The 20,911-nt window shown below is 43.6% G+C and overlaps 1 protein-coding gene across 3 annotated transcripts; it reads right to left on the bottom strand.

Moving 5' to 3' along the window:
• Positions 1-331: 331 nt before the first annotated feature.
• TP53INP1 (tumor protein p53 inducible nuclear protein 1) lies at positions 332-18,237 on the bottom strand. Of its 3 annotated transcripts, XM_087864718.1 has the most exons (6): positions 18,026-18,237; positions 10,389-10,647; positions 9,460-9,817; positions 8,558-8,730; positions 6,366-6,403; positions 5,133-5,225 (listed from the first exon to the last, which is right to left on the bottom strand). In XM_087864718.1, exons 2-6 carry the CDS (start codon positions 10,498-10,500, stop codon positions 5,208-5,210), a joined length of 699 nt encoding a protein of 232 aa, XP_087720844.1. In that variant the 5' UTR covers positions 10,501-10,647; positions 18,026-18,237; the 3' UTR covers positions 5,133-5,207. The 3 variants fall into 3 exon arrangements, with proteins under 3 accessions (XP_045661878.1, XP_045661880.1, XP_087720844.1); XM_045805924.2 differs by lacking the exon at positions 8,558-8,730 and having other exon boundaries at positions 5,085-5,225; XM_045805922.2 differs by lacking the exons at positions 6,366-6,403; positions 8,558-8,730 and having other exon boundaries at positions 332-5,225.
• Positions 18,238-20,911: the final 2,674 nt, after the last annotated feature.

Genomic DNA, 20,911 nt, shown 5'->3' with positions numbered 1-20,911 from the left:
GTGCATATTAAACACATCTTTTGGGCAAGTAAAACTAAACAGCAAGTGATTTAATTAAGCTATATCTAGTTTTTTTTTTTTAAAGATTTTATTTATTTATTTGACAGAGATAGAGACAGCCAGCGAGAGAGGGAACACAAGCAGGGGGAGTGGGAGAGGAAGAAGCAGGCTCATAGCGGAGGAGCCTGATGTGGGGCTCGATCCCATAACGCCGGGATCACGCCCCGAGCTGAAGGCAGACGCTTAACCGCTGTGCCATCCAGGCGCCCCTAAGCTATATCTAGTTTTAAGACTGTGACCACAAAGATAAAATAAGAGAATCTGACAAATGTGAAGTTAAAGAACATTTTTTTTATTGACATTAAAAACCACAACGCAAGTAGCACAAAATGCACCACTGAGCCCAAATACAAAGAACTGGTGTTAATACACAATGTTTAAGCAATGCTACACTTATTTTTGGCAAAGTGCTGTATTGTTTAGTCTGTGTATAAAACTGACCATCTATGAACCAATCAGTATAAAAAACTCTATAAAAACAGAAAAAAATTTAGACAGTGGCTCAAGAAAACAAGCTGCCATTTATGCATAGATGATGTACAGTATATAATCGAACCTAATGTCCCTTTTGAGTTTTCAAGTTGAATAAAATTTGTGTCCAGAAATACATCAAGAAGGCACATAGTACAATCTAGAATACTCTTCAGTTTCTACAACGGATGCCCTGCCCTTGAAAAGCAAATGTGTTCACAATTATACTTGAGAAAAAATCCCAAGTCACTTAAAACACACACACACACACACACACATTGATTATAGTTCCAAACCTCTGGAGGAAAACCACCAAAAGGCAAGCAAAACCACTCATACACATCAAGCTTGGCTACGCACACATCGAACTCCCCAAGTCCTGATTTGGTTTTTAGAAGTCCACCTAGAAAACAAATATGAAAACTTCAGGCAAAGACGGAGCTAAATGGGGGCATTTAATAATTATACAATTAAAAAAAACATGTTGTAAGGAAAATTCTAAATGATATACAACACATCCACTTAAGCTGCCTTCCTCTGAATAGTAACATCTCCTCCCGCATAAAGGATACTGCTGCAAACAGAAAAAGATGTCCTTATCTGTGTGCTTTCTAGTACCTCTTTCTCCACCCTAAATCACTGTAACTGGTCATATTTCAAGTGAAATCGGTACATGGCAAGGCTGACACCACTGTATTAGGTAGGTTTTCTAAATAAAGCATTTCATATAAAATTTTAAGCGTTAAAATAAGTAGCTAAGGATGCCATTTATAATGCATCAACATGGCTGATGGCAGTGAAGCCATCCAGGAGAGTAGCCCGACTTAAAAGAATTTAACCGGTATGAATGGGCCTTATAAAATAAAAGATTAATTTTAAGGTAACATTACAAACATGTGCTAGTATCTCCAGTACAAGGAGCAGTCTTTTTACTGATTCTAAAAACAAAAATACCTGGAAACTCTTAAACTTTTTCCACTAATCTATTTAAACTTAAATGTCTATCTTCCAGTTGGAATCCTTCTTTTTTTTTTTTTTTGCTTTCTTTTGTTTCCAATTCAAAGAAAATGAGGATAAGAAAGATACTCTTTTTTTGCTTTTTCCTAAAAGTGTAGAAAGACAGTATCTTTCCTTGAGGAGGAAGAGAAATAGCAAAGACACTCAGATTCAATGGAGATGTAAAGATGACGGACCAGCGGACTACACAGATTTGGGAAGTAAAATCAACGGGTGATGCTGAACAGCCCTCTCAAGTTTTAAGTAAACTGTCTTCTCACTAGAACCAAAGTACTGATACAACAGAAGGCACGGCAACAGGAAAAGCCTGCGTGGGAACTGGGAAAATGTACAGAAAATTAACACAGAAAAAGTTCGCTGGAGGAGAAAGTCAAAAATCCAATCACTGTGCACCTTCTGCAAAAAATTCCCCACCCAGCCACATAAATGCACTGTCTCAGAAGATAAATAATGGATGGTTCATGTTCAACTTACAGAGCAACACATAGTTAGCTGAGAAAGAAAAAGTAATAAACATAGAAAATACATTATAAAATGTTTTATTAACAAAAACACAAACTTTGAGGAACATGGTGCATTTTAAAAACTAAGAAGCTCATTCATGAAGCACTCTTGTGTGCACCACATACTTCAGACTTTTTCCAAGTAACATTCTGTATTATCAGTCTAGAAACTGTCAGAGCACTAAATTCAGAGAGGGGTTTTATTCTCACTGCTTGAAGTTTTAAGAAATATGCACGAAAGCACATTGTAAACTACTAATATTTACAACAGCAGAGATAATAATTAACTTATAATAAATTGCATTTTGGCCATGTTTCCAAGAATACTTAACAGGTCAACATCGTTCTGTTATCATTGGTCTTGTGTCTCGCACACAGTAGATGCGTAACAAACATCTAATGATCAAGAACGTCAAGCGAATTAACTACTTTCTTCAGTTCTAACATGTGCCAATTTCAGGCAGAAACCTTAGATATTGATCAGAAACCACAGTCTGATATGACAGATGGCATGGTTAGCCTAAGAAAACATCCCCAAGACTGAAAGTGTTTGCTTTCCAGGTATAAACCATAAAAAACTAGGTCTAGATAAGGCAAACAAAAAGTCAATAACGGATAGAGATGTAAATGTATTTCAGGTATCAAGAAATTTGAAAAAATAATAGTAAAAACAAAGAAAAGACCATTGCTCTTTTATATACAAATCTGTTCATGGTGCCAAACAAATTCTCATGGCTGAACGTCTGTAGCTTGTGAGGTACTAACAACTTGCATGTAATATATGAAAAAAGAGCCCCCCATGTATTCAGAGGCTTACATCCAGAAAACATTTAGCTGTTCTATTTTCAAGTTACCAACACATGGCCCTATAACAGATATGGTGTAAAACACACACACCTTCATGAAAACTCCACCTTAACCTCGCAACTCTCGTAAACACAAAGAGTAACAAAATAACTTCTAGCTCAGTTTGACAAAACTTTACAGACTTGGCCCCTCATTAGAAAACAAATAAATAAAGGGGTAGTCGAAATGGAAAGGGAATAAGGAGAGAAGGGGGATGCAGACTATTGTTCTAAAGGGACAGACATTGCTGGCACTTCATCGGCCAGCAGAAGAACCACCCCCTACCACCATCGAATGATGCTATCTGACCTTTTCAGGCTCCAAACATCCCAGTCTAGGCAGGAAAGAGCACAGCTCTTCCCTTACAAAAAAAAAAGAAAAAAAAAGTCTCCCATAGTTCCCTGCACTGAGCTGTTACAGGGTTATTGAAAAATATAATACTTCACATAACTATATGCTTTTTCCCTTGAAAACCTTAGATAGACATGTATTTATTTAATTAGGGTTGCAGAGGAGATGGAAAAATAAGCTATTTGATTACAAAGGTTATGCTACTGTTCTGTCAGTAGAATGTGCTTTGGATTGTGTCTGTTTAATTTAGTTTGAGAGGAAACTGGTGAATGTGGATGGCTCAGCAAAACCCATCACAACTGCTAAAAAATGAAGTGATTGACGAGGTACGAAATAGATTTTCTCTGTGTTAACTGGCCTCCGGTGTGAATCAAGCCCTGAACCCTGGCCTCATTAGCACCAACACTCGGAACAACAGTTGTGGCAGAAACACTGCCACAGGCCCCACCCCATCTTAGATTCAGTAGAGAGGCCCTTGGAATTTCACACAAAGTTCAGTTCTGGACAGCCCACAGCCCTCACAACAACTGTGAGGGAAGTCAATATTACTACTCCCCCCCCCACCCCGTTGCTGGAGGAAACAGAGGCCAAAGTGGTTAAAGATTTCGCTTGAAGCCCCAGTTAAAAAAACCAAAAAATGGAAACTCAAGGGAGCCCACCTGTCACTCTTCATTTAGATGCTAGGAAAAGATGTCACCAGGAATCCCTCCTCAGCCTTGCTTGCCACTTGGCAGGACAGTCTCCACGGCAGAGGATGGATCACTGCATCAGAAATACAAAGCCTACTTCCTTTCCCTTGGACAGTCATAAATAAGAAGTCCCTAAAGTGCCTGGACATGTACTTCTGAGTCAACAGCTGACGGGAGGTGGCAAGTGGGCAGAGCTGACAGGAAAGACTCCCAACAAGTTAAATAGTGGACTAGCGGGTTAGTTGTAGACATAAGTTTTTCCAAATACAACTTCACAGGTCTAATTGAATCCCTCTGCGTGTGAGACGAGTGCTCTGTCCCACGATACTTGCAATGTCTCTGTACCAGTCACACAGTCACGTCGGAATTACTGAATGCACTGTTCACTAACACTTAATGTACCTGAATTCCAAAGTGAACTGCATGGCTAATCCGGGAAAAAAACCAAACAAACAAAAAAACGAACCTATACACACAGAAATGTATCAAGTTTTCTTTCCAGAGAAAGTTCAGCCATAATTCCATTATATCCATGGCAACTATCACCTGTTAATGCTCATGTTAGTGTGTAAAAATGCATTCGTTATATACAGAAAAGATTATCAAGTACTGGTCAATAAAGTGTATGGCTGACCCTGAGAATAAATTTTTGCTTACTCAAAATATTGATTAAGTAATACAAAATAAAATGAAATTGAAAGATGCCTATTCTCATACTTGGGAAGAAATGTCTTTAGAATGCTAACTCATGTACACCTTAATAGATTTAAAGACATCCCCAAACACCAAACACTGTAACTGTATTGATATGTTTCCAAAAATATTCTGAAAAAATTTACAAAAAAGTAAATGTTAAAAGCAAGGCATTATGTGATACACAGCATGTAAATCTGGTTTTCAAGATAGTGTCTAAACACACCAGTAAAACTATGTGATTGGTCATCAGTTGGCTGTAAAGAAACAGCATCTTCATTGTCCGTCCACACACGTCCACACACATATGCACAAACCAAGAGAATCCAACCAATCTTGAAATTCTTAGTAATTGTACTGACGGGGGCAGGGCTGATGGACAGCCCAGCCATTGTGCTTGACTTGCCTAGAGTGGCAATCCCTGGTAAGATTTTGGCGACGAAGGCTATTTCTGTTCAAAGACTGTCTTTCACTATGTTCTTTTATCCATTGGGAAGGACGAAAGCTCTTGGGTTGTTCCAGAAAAGCTGTATGAGCAGCCAGAGCTGCAACGTAGCAATGAATGTGCTGCCCCATTTCATCTGGAGTTTCCACTCTGAAACAGAAAATCATGGGGATGTATTAAGTAACAGAGTATGTTATTAATGAACTTGAAAAAGGTACTTAGTGATTCAATTTGCCACACTAATTTGTTTATGATTGAATGAAAGCTTAGTATCTCATGGCTGACAGAGAAGTTTATATTTTGTGTCCACACTGACTGATAATGATAGAAAGGAGAAGCCAATTTTTCATAGAAATAGGTCATATCCACAGATGGTTAGTTAAGTAGACTGCATTTTTTTAGAAAAGTGCTTTACATTTTGAGTGAATTTCAATTATGCAGCAAACGCATTTAGATAAGCTTTTCTGTGAGGGGGACTAACATTTATTGAATATCTATCTCTATTTGCCAACTTTTTTGCAAATCTAATGTATTTAATTATCACCATAATCTTAAAAGGAAAATATTTTAATTGCCAAATTTTGATCAGAAAGCTGAGGCTCAGTGATGTTAAGGTCACAATTACCACCTCAGGCAACCAAGATTCTAATAGAGGTTTTACTCCAAAGACTGTGTTTAGGAAGCGGGGTTGACCCTGATGCAATACGCTAACCGCACCTTCACACAGGTTTTCTGTCTATAAGTAAATGCTCCAGGAAACAAGCTTAAAATCGATATTTAATAGAAATATGCGTAAGAAAATTCTATTCATTTAACATTGTTCTAGATAAAAAGCTACCTGCTTATTGTAAAAGACAACTCTAAGTTTTTAACTGATATCGCAACAGGGCACATTTTGGAATGGCCTTTGCAAAGTAATGTCGCAAAGACCTGTGGAGAACACATCTTAAAATATGGCTACAAACGACATGATTATTCTATGTTTTCTACATTAAAAGCTGTCTAATAGGATAGATATAAGCTATATCAACACATGACATGAGTTGTAGGAGCTGTGAGGGTTATTTTACAGAACAAGGGTAGTTATAGATTGTACCTGTAATCACTAGAGGAAAACACTATTTTTTTAAAAGATTTTTTAAAAATAGAATTAAAGGGGGTCACGTTAAGAAGCCGATAGAAAGAAGTTAATATAAAGACAGCAGTTTTAAAAGGTGGGCATTTTGAGTCTTTAGCTTCCTGCTCAGACTGATAACACACATTACACAGTCTCAAAGGGAGTATACTTACTCTGTGCCCGTGAGTCTTATAAGCAGCTTTTCCTGGCCCTACAAATGTTAAATGGTGAACTATTAAATCACTAGTAAGATTTAAAATGCTATTTAATTTTACTGTTAGGACATGGTGCATTTTCTGTATTAAAACTGGTTTACTATGGGTCATTAAAGGCACATGTATTATTTAAGATTATGATAGCACATAAACCTCATAAACAATACTTACAGAGGCCCAAATACAATAAAATGTACACTCGGAAGCCCATCTGTAATTATGAAGCGCCTTCCTCTTACATGCTTTATGGTAACATCCCCAAGGAGAGACAGGATGGAAGCAATCTAACTTTGAAAGACATCATTTATTTCCTGCTCAGAAAATATAGATATTTACTACATAGCCATCCTAATTTTGGTAACACCTGATCTATCTTGGTTTAGTGGGTTTTTTTAAATAAGAACTTGAAATCCAGAAATAAAGATGTTAAAAAAATTTTAGTTATTATAAAACTATGATAATTTGCAGTACTTTCCTATGTTCAGAAGGAATTCATGGAAAGGGATGTGTGTTCTTTTGATCCTATGTATATGGAAAAGTACATATTTGTTTAACTTTCCTAGATGTTATATCAAAACATATAACAAGATATAAAAACAAACAAGATACCAAAAAAATGATCATTCTGACTGCATCAAAACTGTGAACACATGACCAGACACAGAGCATGGTCTTGGACTGGATGCTGGTTTGGACAAATGAGGTGAAATATTCTGGACTCTAGTGCAGAAAGCAGAGTATAGTGTGAGTAGTAGATGAAGTGAAATTTCACTGAAAAGAAAAAGGTGCAGATCATTGCCTAAAGAAGCAGGTTATAAAACAGTATATATAGCCTGATCCCCGTTAGGTTAAAAGTGTGTGTGTGTGTGTGTGTGTGTGTACGCGGGTGGGCAGAAAAAACGACCTGGAAGGATGTGCGCTAGGGTGTTAACAGTGTTCATCTCTGGATGGTGCAAATGTCTTTTTAAGTTTTTTAATTTTTACATATTTGCATTTTCTAATTTTCATCAATGCATATGTACTGCTTCTGGAATAATAATATTATTTAAAAGCTGCTGTACATATACACACACTTTAAACCCTGAGAAGTAAATACACAAATATCAGTAAGTTTAAAGTGACTATTAATCATGCTAAACTCTTGAGTGAAATTCCATAGAGGTGAGATCAGAATCAGGTGGGAAGCATTTCTGAGAACTGAAGAAATTAATTTGAATCAACTATAAGGCAATTTAATCAATACCATGTCCAAGAAATTTTAAATTTTTGTTGGAATACCTGAAACACTGATCTCTTGATAAAACTTAAAGCGCTGGCAAGTGCCAGTTAAAGTAACATTTCCCACCAAAGATCTTACTCAGTATAAAGCCAGGTAACTATATAAGCAAATTGTTTCTCAGTTTGGTAAAGGATATGTTTATCCTCATAGAAGATCATGAGATTACTTGCAGTATTAAGACTTGTGAGTGCAGCAAACTCTGGTAAGTTAAATTAATGAGCTGCCTGGGTTTTGTTTGTATTTGGCAAACAGGAAATAGTAGAAGATATATACAATGATCCAGTTAGTGGAGTTAGAGCCCGAATAATCTAAAAAGAGGCCTTCTGGAATCCAGGACTAACTACAGGAACATTCTGAACTGCTCCAAAGATTCCACTTCACCTGCAGTGCTGACAGGTATATAGGGAATTAGGACCAGCATCCCCCAAATACTGTTACCACCATAGGCACGCTCCACTAACATGCATTGTGAATAGCCAGACTTTGAGCTGATTAACATGGCCATGGGCTTTAATTTAGCAGGTGGAAGCAATCTTGAATATACTCATTGGATAAAGGCCATAGAATGTCTATAAGTTTGTTTTGGAACGTATCAATCTTTACTGACCAGGCACTCGCCCTGAACCTTTCCAGGCCCTCAGCCTATCTGCCATTCAAACAGAGCCTTTCAGACCAATCAGGACTTCCACATAAGAAAATACTGTTTGGGTATGAAATCTTTCCTCTGTAAGGCAGAGCAACATGTTTCAGTATAATCGCCATTCTACTTCATGTTTAAGATTTGTCAAGTTTTTGAGGTTACGTGCCATTTGATGTGACCCAGCTAAGACTACCTGGAAGAAAATAAGAATTTTATTTTAAGATATACTACTCTTGGGGCGCCTGGGTGGCTCAGTCGGTTGAGCGTCTGACTCCTGATTTCGGCTCAGGTCATGATCTCGGGGTTGTGAGATCGAGCCCCTCGTCTGGCTCTGCGCTGAGCGGGGAGCCTGCTTAAGACTCTCTCTCCTTCTCCCTCTGCCCCTCCCTGCTCGCGCGCTCTCTCTAAAAAAAAAAAAAAGAAAGAAAGAAAGATATACGACTCTTGTTGAATTTGATACCCCAAATAACTCAGTGTATAAAGTGCCAGTTACATTGAGAGACTTAGCAGAAATGCCAGTCTTTTCTTCTCTGTCACTAGCAGAGTACTATAAATCCAATGTCTCTCCATTATATAATTGGGGCCATGTTCTAATGAGTTTTTTTTGAAAGTCTAAAATGAACATGCTTTTTTCATACCATCCACTACCTTGTGCGCTATGCACATGCGTTCATAAATCTATAACAAGACCACTTTGCATCTTCTAAAAAATTAGCTTTGAATTATAGTAGAAATAAATAAACTGCACGCCAAACAGACCGCTTATGGACAGAGTAAAATACAGTCAACCCCTGAACAACTCAGGGTCAGCTGCGCCAACCCCGTGCAGTTGAAAATCCATGTGTAAGTTATGACTTGCCCAAAACTTAACTGCTAATAGCCTACTGTTGATTGGGAAGTTTACCGATACATCAACCACCAATTAACACATATTTTGCATGTTATAGGTATTATCTACTGTATTCTTACAATAAAGTAAGCCAGAGAAAAGAAAATGTTATTAAGAAAATCATAAGGAACACAAAATACATTTACAGTACTGTGCTCCGCTTATCGAAAACAACTGTGTGTGTAAGTAGACCCACGCAGTTCAAACCCACGCTGTTCGAGGGTCAGCTGTCCTTACAACGTACCTGGGGCTGCTCGGGTCAGCACATTCATCAGCGCCACAGCTGGCCTCCCCGACAACAGGGCAGGAGTTATGCACAGCATAGACAGACATGCTGGGATGTTCAATGAGAAGGTTTTCCATAGGACTGGTTTCCACCTTGAGAGTGGTTAATCCACCTGCAGTAAAACATGGGGGAGGGGTGATAAACCAGCTCTCCTCCATCGGACAGGACTCAAACTGGAGCAAGCAGGAATCACTTGTATCAGCCAAGCACTCAAGAGATGCGGGTAAACAGGAAAAGACGGAAGGGTGCTCAGCACGTGACTCTTCACTGATGGCTTCAGCTTTGGCTTCGGCTGCTGAGAAGCCAGCGCAGGCGCCTACGTCACAGTCCACGGGCAGTGGCGAAGTCCCAGGGGAACACGTGTATCCCAACGGTACCACATTCAGGGCACGGGAAAAGAAGAGATGATACCGTTAGCTGAGGTGCATTCCTCTTGCCATTTAGGTGAGACACAAAACCATTTATAGTCACTCACAATGATTACAGAATAATTTCTGAGCACCTAGTGTATGTATGTGTATGTGTGGGGTAACCCTGCGTCAGATGGATTATGGGGCTTTACGGGAAGGGTTTTGAAGACTGTTTCTGTCCTGCTGAGGAAAGGTGATGGGCAATGCGTGTCACTGTTCGTCTAGCATAGGATTTCCTATTCAAGTGCATCTGATATGAACAGGGCATGAGAGCTGCAAAACTGGAAGATCTGACGTCAATCAATTTCACTGACTGATCATCTGGCACAGGAAGTTTCCTGCAATTTTTTAGACAAATTCTTGCTTATTTACTTTTAAGGCCTCAAAACCTTCAGAGTTACTTGTTTACTTATGCAAAAACTGAGACGCGAGAGTTTCCACTTTTGCTGTGATGATGAACAGTTAGGAATACCTTACCTATGAAGTCAACAAGAATCCATTCATCATCTTCTTTCTCACTAAACTCTGGTTCTTGGTTGGAAGAAGTATTGACTTCACCCACAAACATTTTATTCAGTCTCTGGAACATTGTTAAGGCAAGATTGAGACTTTGGCGGGATGTCTTTACAGCTGAGATTTCAAAACACTGTCTTCAGTCAGCCTGATGGCACGACAGGAGAATAAAGTGCACGAGGTGCTTATTCAACTTAGGTGAGAGCAAGAAGAGTCGTTATCCCTAAAATAAGATAGGACAGGAAGGTTATTTCAACTCAGCATATATTCATACAACCTGTGTGTGTGGTTTCAAGAGCGTGTACCCACACACACACACACATCCCTATAGACGAAAGCTCAAGGCCTTAGCCTGTAGCTACAGCTATTCTCTTCCTACAGGCGTCAAGCACAAGAAATGCAATAGCTTTTATTTATAAACTGTTACAAACTGAATACTCAAATGCAACCTGTAAAGCAATGTGAAATGAAAGGGAAGCAGGTGGTTATTTTTCACATCTGTGCTTTTATAAGGAATAAATCTGACTCATGTACTTCCCGCTGAAATACTGCTTTTCTGTAAGAAGAAGAGCAAACACCAGAAATCAACGGTCTTGCCGTAGGACACTCAGCGGCCCAGGAGCTGCCGAAGGAAGCCTGCAACGGTACTGGGTGACCACCAGCTCTCCTTGGCTCATTTTCTCTTCTGTTCTGTTCTTCTATGTGACTGTAAGCATACCTAATTCTATGTAAAAATCAGCAAGTACAGCATCATTTGACCTTCAAAACAAGTCCTGCACTGGCACCAAGAAATCTAAACCGAAGCGGACTGAGGAGGACAGCCACGAGCCCCGAAACCATTCCCCGTGTGGTGGCGAGAAGCAAGGTGTTGCAGTCAGCACACCTGCTCCAAACGCTGGCTCTGCTGCTTACGCTCCGCGCAAGTTGGAAGTTCTACTACTGTCGCTGGCTATAGTTCACCTCAGTGAGTTCTGGTGAGTTCTTTCTTTCTTTTCTTTCTTTCTTTTTTAAGGGAGAGCACATGTGAGCAGGGGAGCAGGGAGGGGCAGAGGGAGGAGAGAGAATCTTTAAGCAGTTTCCATGCTAAGCCCAATGCGGGGCTCGATTTCATGACCCTGAGATCATGACCTAAGCCGAAATTAAGAGTAGAACGTTCAACCAACTCAGCCCCCAGGCGCCCCATGGTGAGTTCTAAGTGAGGAACTCCAGCCTTGTCTGATCTCATTCCAGAATTCCAGATTTATATAACCATTTCTGCCTGGTTACCTGATGGCCATATCAAACCTAACACATACCAAGAGCACTTTTAATACCCCCCTTCCCCACACAAACGTACATACATGTCCTCCTTCCCTTCTGAGCAAGGGGCGGCAGCAGCCAGCAGTGACCAGGCCAACAACCCAGCAGCGGCTCCTTCTGCTCCCATCCAGCCTCTCAACCGAACTTTCACCAAGTCCTGCTGACTCCAGAGGCCCATGGGTGGGCCTTCAACCTGCCCACTTCTTGCCATTTGTCTTCCTAGTTGAAGCCGATCTGCTGTCCCTCTGGACTTTGCCAATCACTACCTCCCTGATGGTCTCCCTGACCCTACTCTTGTGAAATGGGATAACGCAGGAAACCTACTTAGCAAGGTACTTGGCACAAAGTTCTCAGTCAATGTCAACTATTCTTCTACAAATATTTACTGAGTACCTATTATGCATCAGGCAGAGTGCTAAGCACAGGGGAGGCAGCAGTGAATTCAGCTCTCCCACGGCAAGTGTGAACAACCCAATGTGATGAACGCCATGGAAAACGTACGGGGTGTTCCTCAGATCCGCGCAGGTAGAGGTCAGGAAGGACTCCTGCAGTAAATGACTCTGGTCTGCAGTGGTTGAGAAGACCAAGAATGGAGGAAGCCTACAGATGAGTGAGAATGTGGCCCCTTCTGTTTGACTCAAGATCCAGATGGATGGTCATGACGGCAGGCTGGGGGTGCTAAGCAGAAACCAGATCCTATAGGACCTTCTAAGCCAGAAGTTACGGGGAGGGCAATGTGGAGGATGACCCTCTACCAGAAGCCAATGGAGGGGGGACGGTGGGACCACTCAGTAGAAGAGGCATACTGCAGAAGGTGCAGGCTGGGCACTTTGGACATGCTGAATTTGAGAATCTGCAAGTCACGTACTTGGTGTTGTCTAGCAGGCAGCTGAAGATATACAGGGCTTTGGAGTGCAAGGACACGGTCTCAGCTGGGGGCACAGATTCGGGACTCGTCAACACAACAGGGCTAACAGAAACCACGAGTAGATGAGACCATCCAGGCCTGGTGAAAAGCATTTCACTAAATGATATTCTTTCTCATGATTGAATCCCTAAGTCCAGACTCTTGATCCTTCACTTTCAAAACAATCATCATTTTTTAGCTGTAAATGTAGTTACAATCTGTAGTGGAGGAGACTCTTGGCTGAATTTTTTATGTGCAAATGGGACGGCTACAACCGTTTGGCACGCGACCACGAATGTGTAGTACTACAACTCTGTGTTCAAATAAATGACATTTGAACACTTTTGTGGTCACAATCCGTCATCATCAGCCATTAATTATTAAGAGAGAGTAAACAGGAAATGTTACTTGCATAACCAGTCTTCCAGAAACCCTTCTGGAAAGCAGCATGGCCAAATCATGAGGGCTGGAGCTCTAGTACAGAATTCAAATTCAGCTTTACGTTCCATGTAAGAGAAGTCAGAAGAAAAGCGGGCTTGCGCAGTTTGCTTGACCTACTGTGGTGTCATAGTTACATCCTAAAAGATGAGCTATCATAAGGTCTGATGTAAACAAAGGTTTTCCGCATATGAGCTAGGAGGGGAAAAAAGATACTTAAAAAATCTTCCCCCCATTTCTCTTAAATTATGAAGGCATGTATCGGCCCCAAGTACAATCCTGTGTCTGCTGAACCAGTTGAGAGAATAATCCCAACTCTCCAGAGTACAGGGCTGGCCTCAGGCCCTGCATCAGCTAGGAAGCTGGAGCTGCTGGGTGCAAAGCAGAGCACCCCACAAGAAAACCCCTGCTCATCCTGAAGGAGCACCTTGTCCCCCAACTGCGATGCCACGTGAGGGTAACTTACTGGGGCCCAGGCCAGTTAAGTGGCAGCTACAAGGCAGAAAACCATGCTGGCGCCATTGTGGTTGGGCAGCTGCGGGTTCCCAACTGCAAACTGCGCCCACCCCCACCCCACCCCCCGCGGCTACAGCTCCAAATCCAGGTGAGAGAAGCCAGCTTATGCCTAGAACATAGACAACTCTGCCACAGAAAAGGTGCCTCTGGAGGAACTTTCCACGGGGCAGCACAAGTTAATCTTCTTTTAGTTTCCTGAAGTCAGAGGCTGCCTTGAGATATCCCATATGTCCTGCAAGGGCAACCAACCTCAGGTGGGCAGAGTATTCAGGAGCCCCGCCAGGCACGGGAAGAGCTCATTCTCATCTGTCCTGAGTCATGGCTGGCATTTACATGACACACCTGCTGAGGCCCCGTGGGAAGGACAAAGATGAGTCCTGGGGAGAGGTGGAAAGAGGGCTGGCCTGGGCACCGGCAGGAGAGGGTTCTGGCTCTCTCTCTACCATAGGTGGCTGGAGCTAAACAATCTAACCCTTCTGAGCCTCAGTCTCACCATTAGGAAAATGGGAGACTGTGTTGGATCACCTCTTTACTCTCCCCATAGACCTCCAGCACAATGAGGAAGTGGGGTAGGGCTAACTATGCAAAGTTCCTTTGGCTCTGCTTTCCGGAGGAGTCAGAAAGGACAGGAGCTGCTGGAGAGCCCCCAACATGCTAAAGCTGTTCAGTGAGGTGGCCGCAAGGCACATCAGGTGAATGAGCACTTGAAATAGGACTTGCATGACCAAAAATCTGAATTTCAGATTTTATTTAATTTTAATCCACTTCAAATTCAAATTTGAAAGCTGACAAAATTGAGTCAATTTTTGGAAACTTTCAAGTATGTTCTGAACAACTGATGAACTATTTCTCATGAAAATTTTACATATGAATTAAGATGTGATGTTCAAAATATACACCAGAGTGTATTTCCAAAGGCTTAGTGCCCCCTCAAAAATAACGTAAAATATCTCAATAATTCTTATGTTAATTATATGTTGAAATAAGAAGGAATTTTGGAATATGTTAGGATAAATAAAATATATTAAAAAAATTAATTTCACCTATTTCTTTTTCTTTTTTAATGTGGCTACTAGAAAACTTAAACATACATATAACTCACATTATATACTTCTACTGGCCTTCTAGAAAAATCTCTCTAAAATCTTGATAGTCTAACCTTCCAATTACCCAGGGACTGGCCCTATCCAGTCACTGCTATCCCTCACCTTCGCTCCTGCCCAGAAATGGAGGCTCCTGATGGGGCTGGTTCTATGTGGAGCTGTAAGTCAAAGCAGAGCCTCAGACTTCACTTCTCACTACATGTCACAGACATTTTCTTTTAATTTTTTAAAAAGTAAACTCAACCCCAACATGGAGCCCAAACTCATCACCCTGAGATCAAGAGTCTCACACTCTACCAACTGAGTCAGCCAGGCGCGCCCCGGTCATGGACTTTTTGATATTTACAACTCTAGGGTAATAATAAAAGTAAAGTGAAAATTCCAGAGAAAGCATGTGTCCTAAGAGGACAAATTTACAAATACAATTCTGAAATTTCGGAAAGAGGTAGGGTCAAGGAAGGCTAGGTAAGGTAGCACTGCTATTGTCTGGGGCATCTGCGAGCTTTCCACAGTAACTAACCAACCTCAGCCAATCTACCAGGGCAGTCTCACCCCAGTGGAGAAAAGAAACAAAGTATCTGGGCCCCAGCATTTCAAGAAGGCAGCTTTGTCCCTGTTCTCCTGGCTCAAAAGACCTCCCTCCCTCCCCAAATAAGTCTTTTTCATTTTAAAATTAAACAAAACTACATTATAAACAGTTTAGAAAATAGGGAGAATAATTATTTCACTGCTTTGCTGCAACCACTGTTAGCATTTTATGCATTTTCTTCTCCACATAAGGTTTCTTTTCATCAGGACGTCTAGTGAATGCACAATACTGTATCCTGCTTTGTTACTTAACATTTTATCATTAATGCTTTTCGTATTATTACATGAGTTAGAAATGCTCTGTGGGGAGAGAAAGGTGGCTAAGTTTAATACTGAGGGGGAAGGGCATTCTTAGAAAAGCCGTTGCTAGTCTAGAAGAGCTTGTTAGAATAATTTATTTTCTTATTTTTGAGACAGGCAAGCGACCAACAGTCAGTGTGGCTCTGGCATTACCCTGCTGTGTTTGAAATCTTGGCTTTGCTGTTTGCAGCTTGCATGAACTTAAGTATTTAGTAAACTTTTGCTGCCTCAGTTTCCTCATCCCTAAAATGGGGAGGATAGTGCCAATGTGAGGATTAAGTGTGTCTCCCTCAGAATAGTGCCAGACACACAGCAGGCAGCCAGTAAATATTAACTCAGAATATTAAATATAACTTGGAATACTTAAATCCACTCCAAGCCAGCAGTGTGACTGTAAGCCGCTTAGCATCTTTGGGTCTGAATGTTTTTATCTGCAAAATGTTTATATAATAATTAGAGCTACAATCTACTGAATACTCATTGTACGTGACAGTGAGTTGAGGTAATTGTCATGTTTCACTAACAGGAAACTGAGGCTCCGAAATTAAGTAACTCGCTCGAAAGTGACAGAGCTGGTCAGGTGTGGAGCCAGCATTAGAGCATAAATCCGTGTGGGTCCACGTGTCTTGCTTTTCCCTGCACATGATGATTGCTCAGGCTCCTTTCAGCCTCACCTCTGCTTCTATGAACTTCAGAGAACAGTGCTTTTCAGTTGATTTTGACTGCCAGTAGGAGGCTCCAAAAACAACATTTTTGAATAAAAAAAAAAAAAAACCAAAAAAAACAAAAACCCACAACTTTGATGATCTAACTTTGTGAACCATGTGTACAGTTGTGGCTTCTTGACAGTTTCGAAATATCAGGTGGTGAACCTAACACATCTTCACTGAAAAGCGGCCTCAAAATGATTTTTCTCCTTATAGCCCACCCTTTTTAGTTTAGAAAAATAAATGTGCTGGTAATTTAGAATGGATTGTAAACTGCAGAAAAACCGAGCCAAGAAAGTTGTCTTCGCTTGTTCTGTTTCTACAACGCCTATTCAACCGGTCATAGGGGGTTATTCTCCCAGAGACCCACCACTGTCTGCCCTGAAGGATGAACGACAGTGGGCACAGACAGCAGTAAGTCGTCATTCCCTGCCTATAAACCTTCCATTTTTAAGGTAGGGCCATTCCCAAGAGAAGTATGAGGGAACAACAGAGCAAGCAAGCATTCACAGAAAAGAACAAAAGATGAGATGAAAAAACAAAAGAGGCCTTGGTCATATAAATTAATGAGGTCCTGGTTCCAGGTAGGAGCCTTTAAAAACTATGCTGCCAGTTCAGAATTATAGTGGCTGTGACTTAAAATGAAATGCTTCCCAGGGATTTCACAAATACAACAATGTATTTCAATTACCAAGCAAATGATTTCAGGATCTTACCTCATTATTACCTCTGTTCAATGACCCCATGGGTCACTTTCTCCTCCCCTTTTCCAAAACTACTCTGCATTTAGAAAAGGCTCTTTTAGCAACAAATGCCCAAATACTTGGGAGTTACAGATGGAAGGGGCTCTTCCTTAACCTCTCCCAAACTGTAATCAACACAGAAGATGATGAAAACAGGCAACTAGGAAATGTAATACAAAACTTGGAATGCCCACATAAAATTCATCTGCAACTTTGAAATGGAAAACACCATTCCCTTTTAATCGGCTGTTGGCCTCGAGTAAAATAACTTAATCTCTCTGGGCCTCGGGCTTCCCATCCACAAGATAATAAAACCTACTTCAGAGGGCCTCGGTGAGGAGCAACTGCGATAACTGGTGCACGTAAAGCCCTCAGCATAGTATACGGCACAGAGTAAGCGCTCCATCGGCGGCAGGGGAAAACGATGAGGATCTGACCCTGACGGGCAAGTACAGTGCCCCTTCCACAGGTGCAGCCTCAAAGAGCGAGGTGTAAGATCAAGCAGGGTCAGGGGACTTGCAGCGGGCAGGCGGACCCCCGGGGCACTTTAGGCGCTGGTGGCCGCGGAAGAGAGGAGGGCGACCCGGGCCGCAGGGCGACCCGGGGCGTCGAGGGCTGGCGGGGGCGGCGAGGAGCGCGGGGCGGCCGAGCGGGCGGAGCGGGGCGCCGCTGTCGCTCCTCCCGGAGCCCGGAGCCCCCGACGCCAGTCCAACGGCCGAGGGCAGGAGGAGGAGGAGTGGAGGGGAGTGAGGAGGAGCAGGAGGAGAAAGAGGAGGAGGTCCTGCCGCGGCCAAGAAAACAGGCCACGCTCGCGGGAGGAGGCAGAAACCAAACACCCACCCGCCGCCCAGCGCGCGGCTCGTCCGCCTCCGCCCGCACCTCCGGGCCGCGGGCCGGCCGCCGCCAGGGGCAGAGGCGGGAGGCGCGGCCCGCGGCCGGTCCGAGGCCCGCGGGCCGGCAGGAGCGAGCGGCCCCGGGCGCCGGCCCCGCCCGCACTTACGTGGGCCCGACCGGCAGCGGAGACGGGCGGCGAAGGCGGCGGGCGCGTCGCTCGGCGGGGACCGGCGGGGACCGGCGCGCAGGGGCTGCTGAGGTAGCTGCGGCTCCCGGACGGCGGGCGCGGGGCGCGGAGCCTGCCCGCCTGTCCCGTTGCTGAACCACTGGCCGCCGGCCGCCCGTCTCGCTCCTTTTGTTGTTGTGCTGCGCTCGGAACAGCTGATCGGCCGCTGAGCCCGCCCGTCGGGCCCGCCCGCCTGGCCGCCCCGCCCCGGGGCCGCGCCAGGCCCGACCCCACCAATCGGCGGCGCGGGGGCCCCGGGGCCGCCCTGCGAGAGGTTGTCACTAACGCACGTGACCTGGCGCCGAGCCGGGCGACGCTCTCAAGTTAGAAACAAGCCCGGGCAACAAAAGCCGGGGCGCGGAGGGGCGACCAGAGGGGCGACCAGAGGGGCGAGCGGAAGGGAGGGCGAGAAGGGGGTGTGTGTCGGGTGCCGGCACTGGGGCTACCGGGAAGGGGAGCAGGGGAGGGCCGGGGGGAGCAGAAATGGGAGCCCGCAGGAGTGTGAGGAAGAACGGGAAGGGTGAGAGGAGAGGAAGAGCCCCGACCCCAGCGACCCTTTGCCCGAGTAAGGGCCCGAGGGTTTGGGGCACAGAGCGACGTAAAGCCGTGTTTGCTGTGAGAGGAAAATTAAGGGCGTTGAGAGTGATGGAGGCCAAAGGCCCCAAGGGGCCCACTGAGGCCATTGTAGGGGTAAAGCCTTAGACGTGGCCCTGTAAAGGCAGGTCCACTTCTTGGCCTTCTTGGGAAAGAAAGTCTGGCTCCAGATACAGGGGGTGCTGGCCCACTTAACCTCGTTTTTGAGCCAGACCCCATCACCCTGTGATAACTGACACGGGGAGCTGACTGAACTTGCCTGTAGGCTCAGGATTCAACCTACAGTCGGGCAAGGCAGAAGGGGCCATGAGACCAGACCCCAAGGCAGAGAGGTCCGTGTCTGGAGGGCCCTCTGCTCCAGCAGACCTGAAGAACCCTGGAGGAAGGAGAGCGTGGAGAGTGCTTCTTCCCCAGGCTCTGCATCCGAGCTCCCATGTGACCCGGGGAGGTGATGACCTCTGTCTTACTGTTTACATACCTGCAAACCGTTGGCATTCACACGGGGCCAACCTGCTCACCGGTTATTTATAGTGAGAAGAAAATGAGACAGTGGGCTGGAAAATACTTTCCAAACCAAAGCTGTGTATGCGGATAGATGGATTGGCTGTGTCTGGCAGGGGCAAGGGAGTCATGTTGGTACAGCTCCACTTTCATGTGGGTCCTGTTCGGACTGAGATGCAATTCTCTGACCCAAGGCGAAATTTATAGCAACCCACCGACAGGTATATCCTACAGTAGCGTCTGAAGAACTCTCACATTCTGACCCTCCCAAGAATCCTGTGGTCAGCCCATTTCCAACAATACTGGTTTTGAAGGATGTCAATCAAAGTGCAGGTATTTGTCTGATACCCAGAAGTAATAACCAAAATATGGTGGCCATTTGATTTTTTCTCAGGAGGTAGACTGAGGCTGTAACTTGGTCTGGACAACCTCATGGAATTGAGTGTGCTTTAGATTTTAGGTTTTGGCAAGTCAAGCACACCCTCATATTTTCTCTCAAATGTTATTGGTATCCTTGGAGTGCCATAATCTCTTCCTTCTTCTTAGGAATCCCTGAAGAGACCATCTTCCCATTCAGAACAAAGGCGTGATAATTCTAAAGGTCTAATTTTTTAAAAAGTCAAATCAAGACCTACTTTTTCCAATTTGATAAGGTTTATCAACTAGTAAAGGCAAAATGTGAATGCATACAATACTTTGTTATGATAGAGAAAACAGTGCGAGGTAGCTGATGCTTCCAAGGAGCATTGTGAAATAGACTATTTTTTTCATTGTGAAATAGACTATTTTCCTTCCCCTTGAATCTGGGCTGGCCTTGGGACTGTTTTGATTAATAGAATGTGGCAGAGAAAACATTCTAGGACATCCAAGACCAGACATTAAGCAAGCCTGACAACCGCTGCTTTGCACGCTGGGGAAAGCCGGCTGCCACATCAGAAGGGACCACCATGCTGTGAGGAAGCCCAAGCTAGCCAGCTATATGGAGAGGCCACATGGAGAGAGAGACACATGCCTGGCCAGCCCCTAAATATTTAGCTCATCCCAGCTCAGGTACCAGACATATGAGCTAAAAAGCACTCTAGGAAGTTCCAAACCCAGCCGACACCACATGGAACAGAGATGAGCCATCCGCACTGAGCCCTGTCAAAACTGCAGAATCACAAGCAAACAAAAGATTGTTGTTTTAAGGCACTAAATGTTGGTGTGGTTTTAAAAGCAGCAATAGATAACCAGGACACAAGCTAAGCAAGAGAAAGGACCATGGCAGACAGATCAACCTTCTCTAAACTCCACAAAATGGAATTTGGAGGATAAAAAAACTTCTTATCTTATCTCAGGGGTCATTTGCTTTCTGTTTACTCTCTCACTGATTTGTAATCTTCCCACCTGGTGCTTGTTTATCCCCATAGTGCACCAAGGCGGTGGGGGAGGGGCATGCGAGACGTCTGCCCCTATGAAGAAGTATTCTATCACCGCACATTGTTTGGAACTGTTGGAACGTGAAAATAATAAAAAGCAAACGGACTTTAAGTTTTATTATTGTTTTAAAAATTTCTACAGACATGTACGCACTCAGAAATTTGATACTTTTTGCCTGCCCCGGGAGTGGGTTGCTCCCAACTGCCTCCCTCCTTGCTGTGCCACTGGTTGACATACGTACATGCAGTGAGACTCGGAGTCAAGTCACCTCCGCAGCATAGAGCTGTCTAAGCACAACCAAACTGTCAGATC

Source organism: Ursus americanus, chromosome 9 (assembly GCF_024610735.1).
Source record: "Ursus americanus isolate L20-20 chromosome 9, mUrsAme1.1.p, whole genome shotgun sequence".
In the NCBI taxonomy this organism is placed as follows: Eukaryota; Metazoa; Chordata; class Mammalia; order Carnivora; family Ursidae; genus Ursus; species Ursus americanus.
This window is presented reverse-complemented; position numbering and strand designations above follow the sequence as displayed.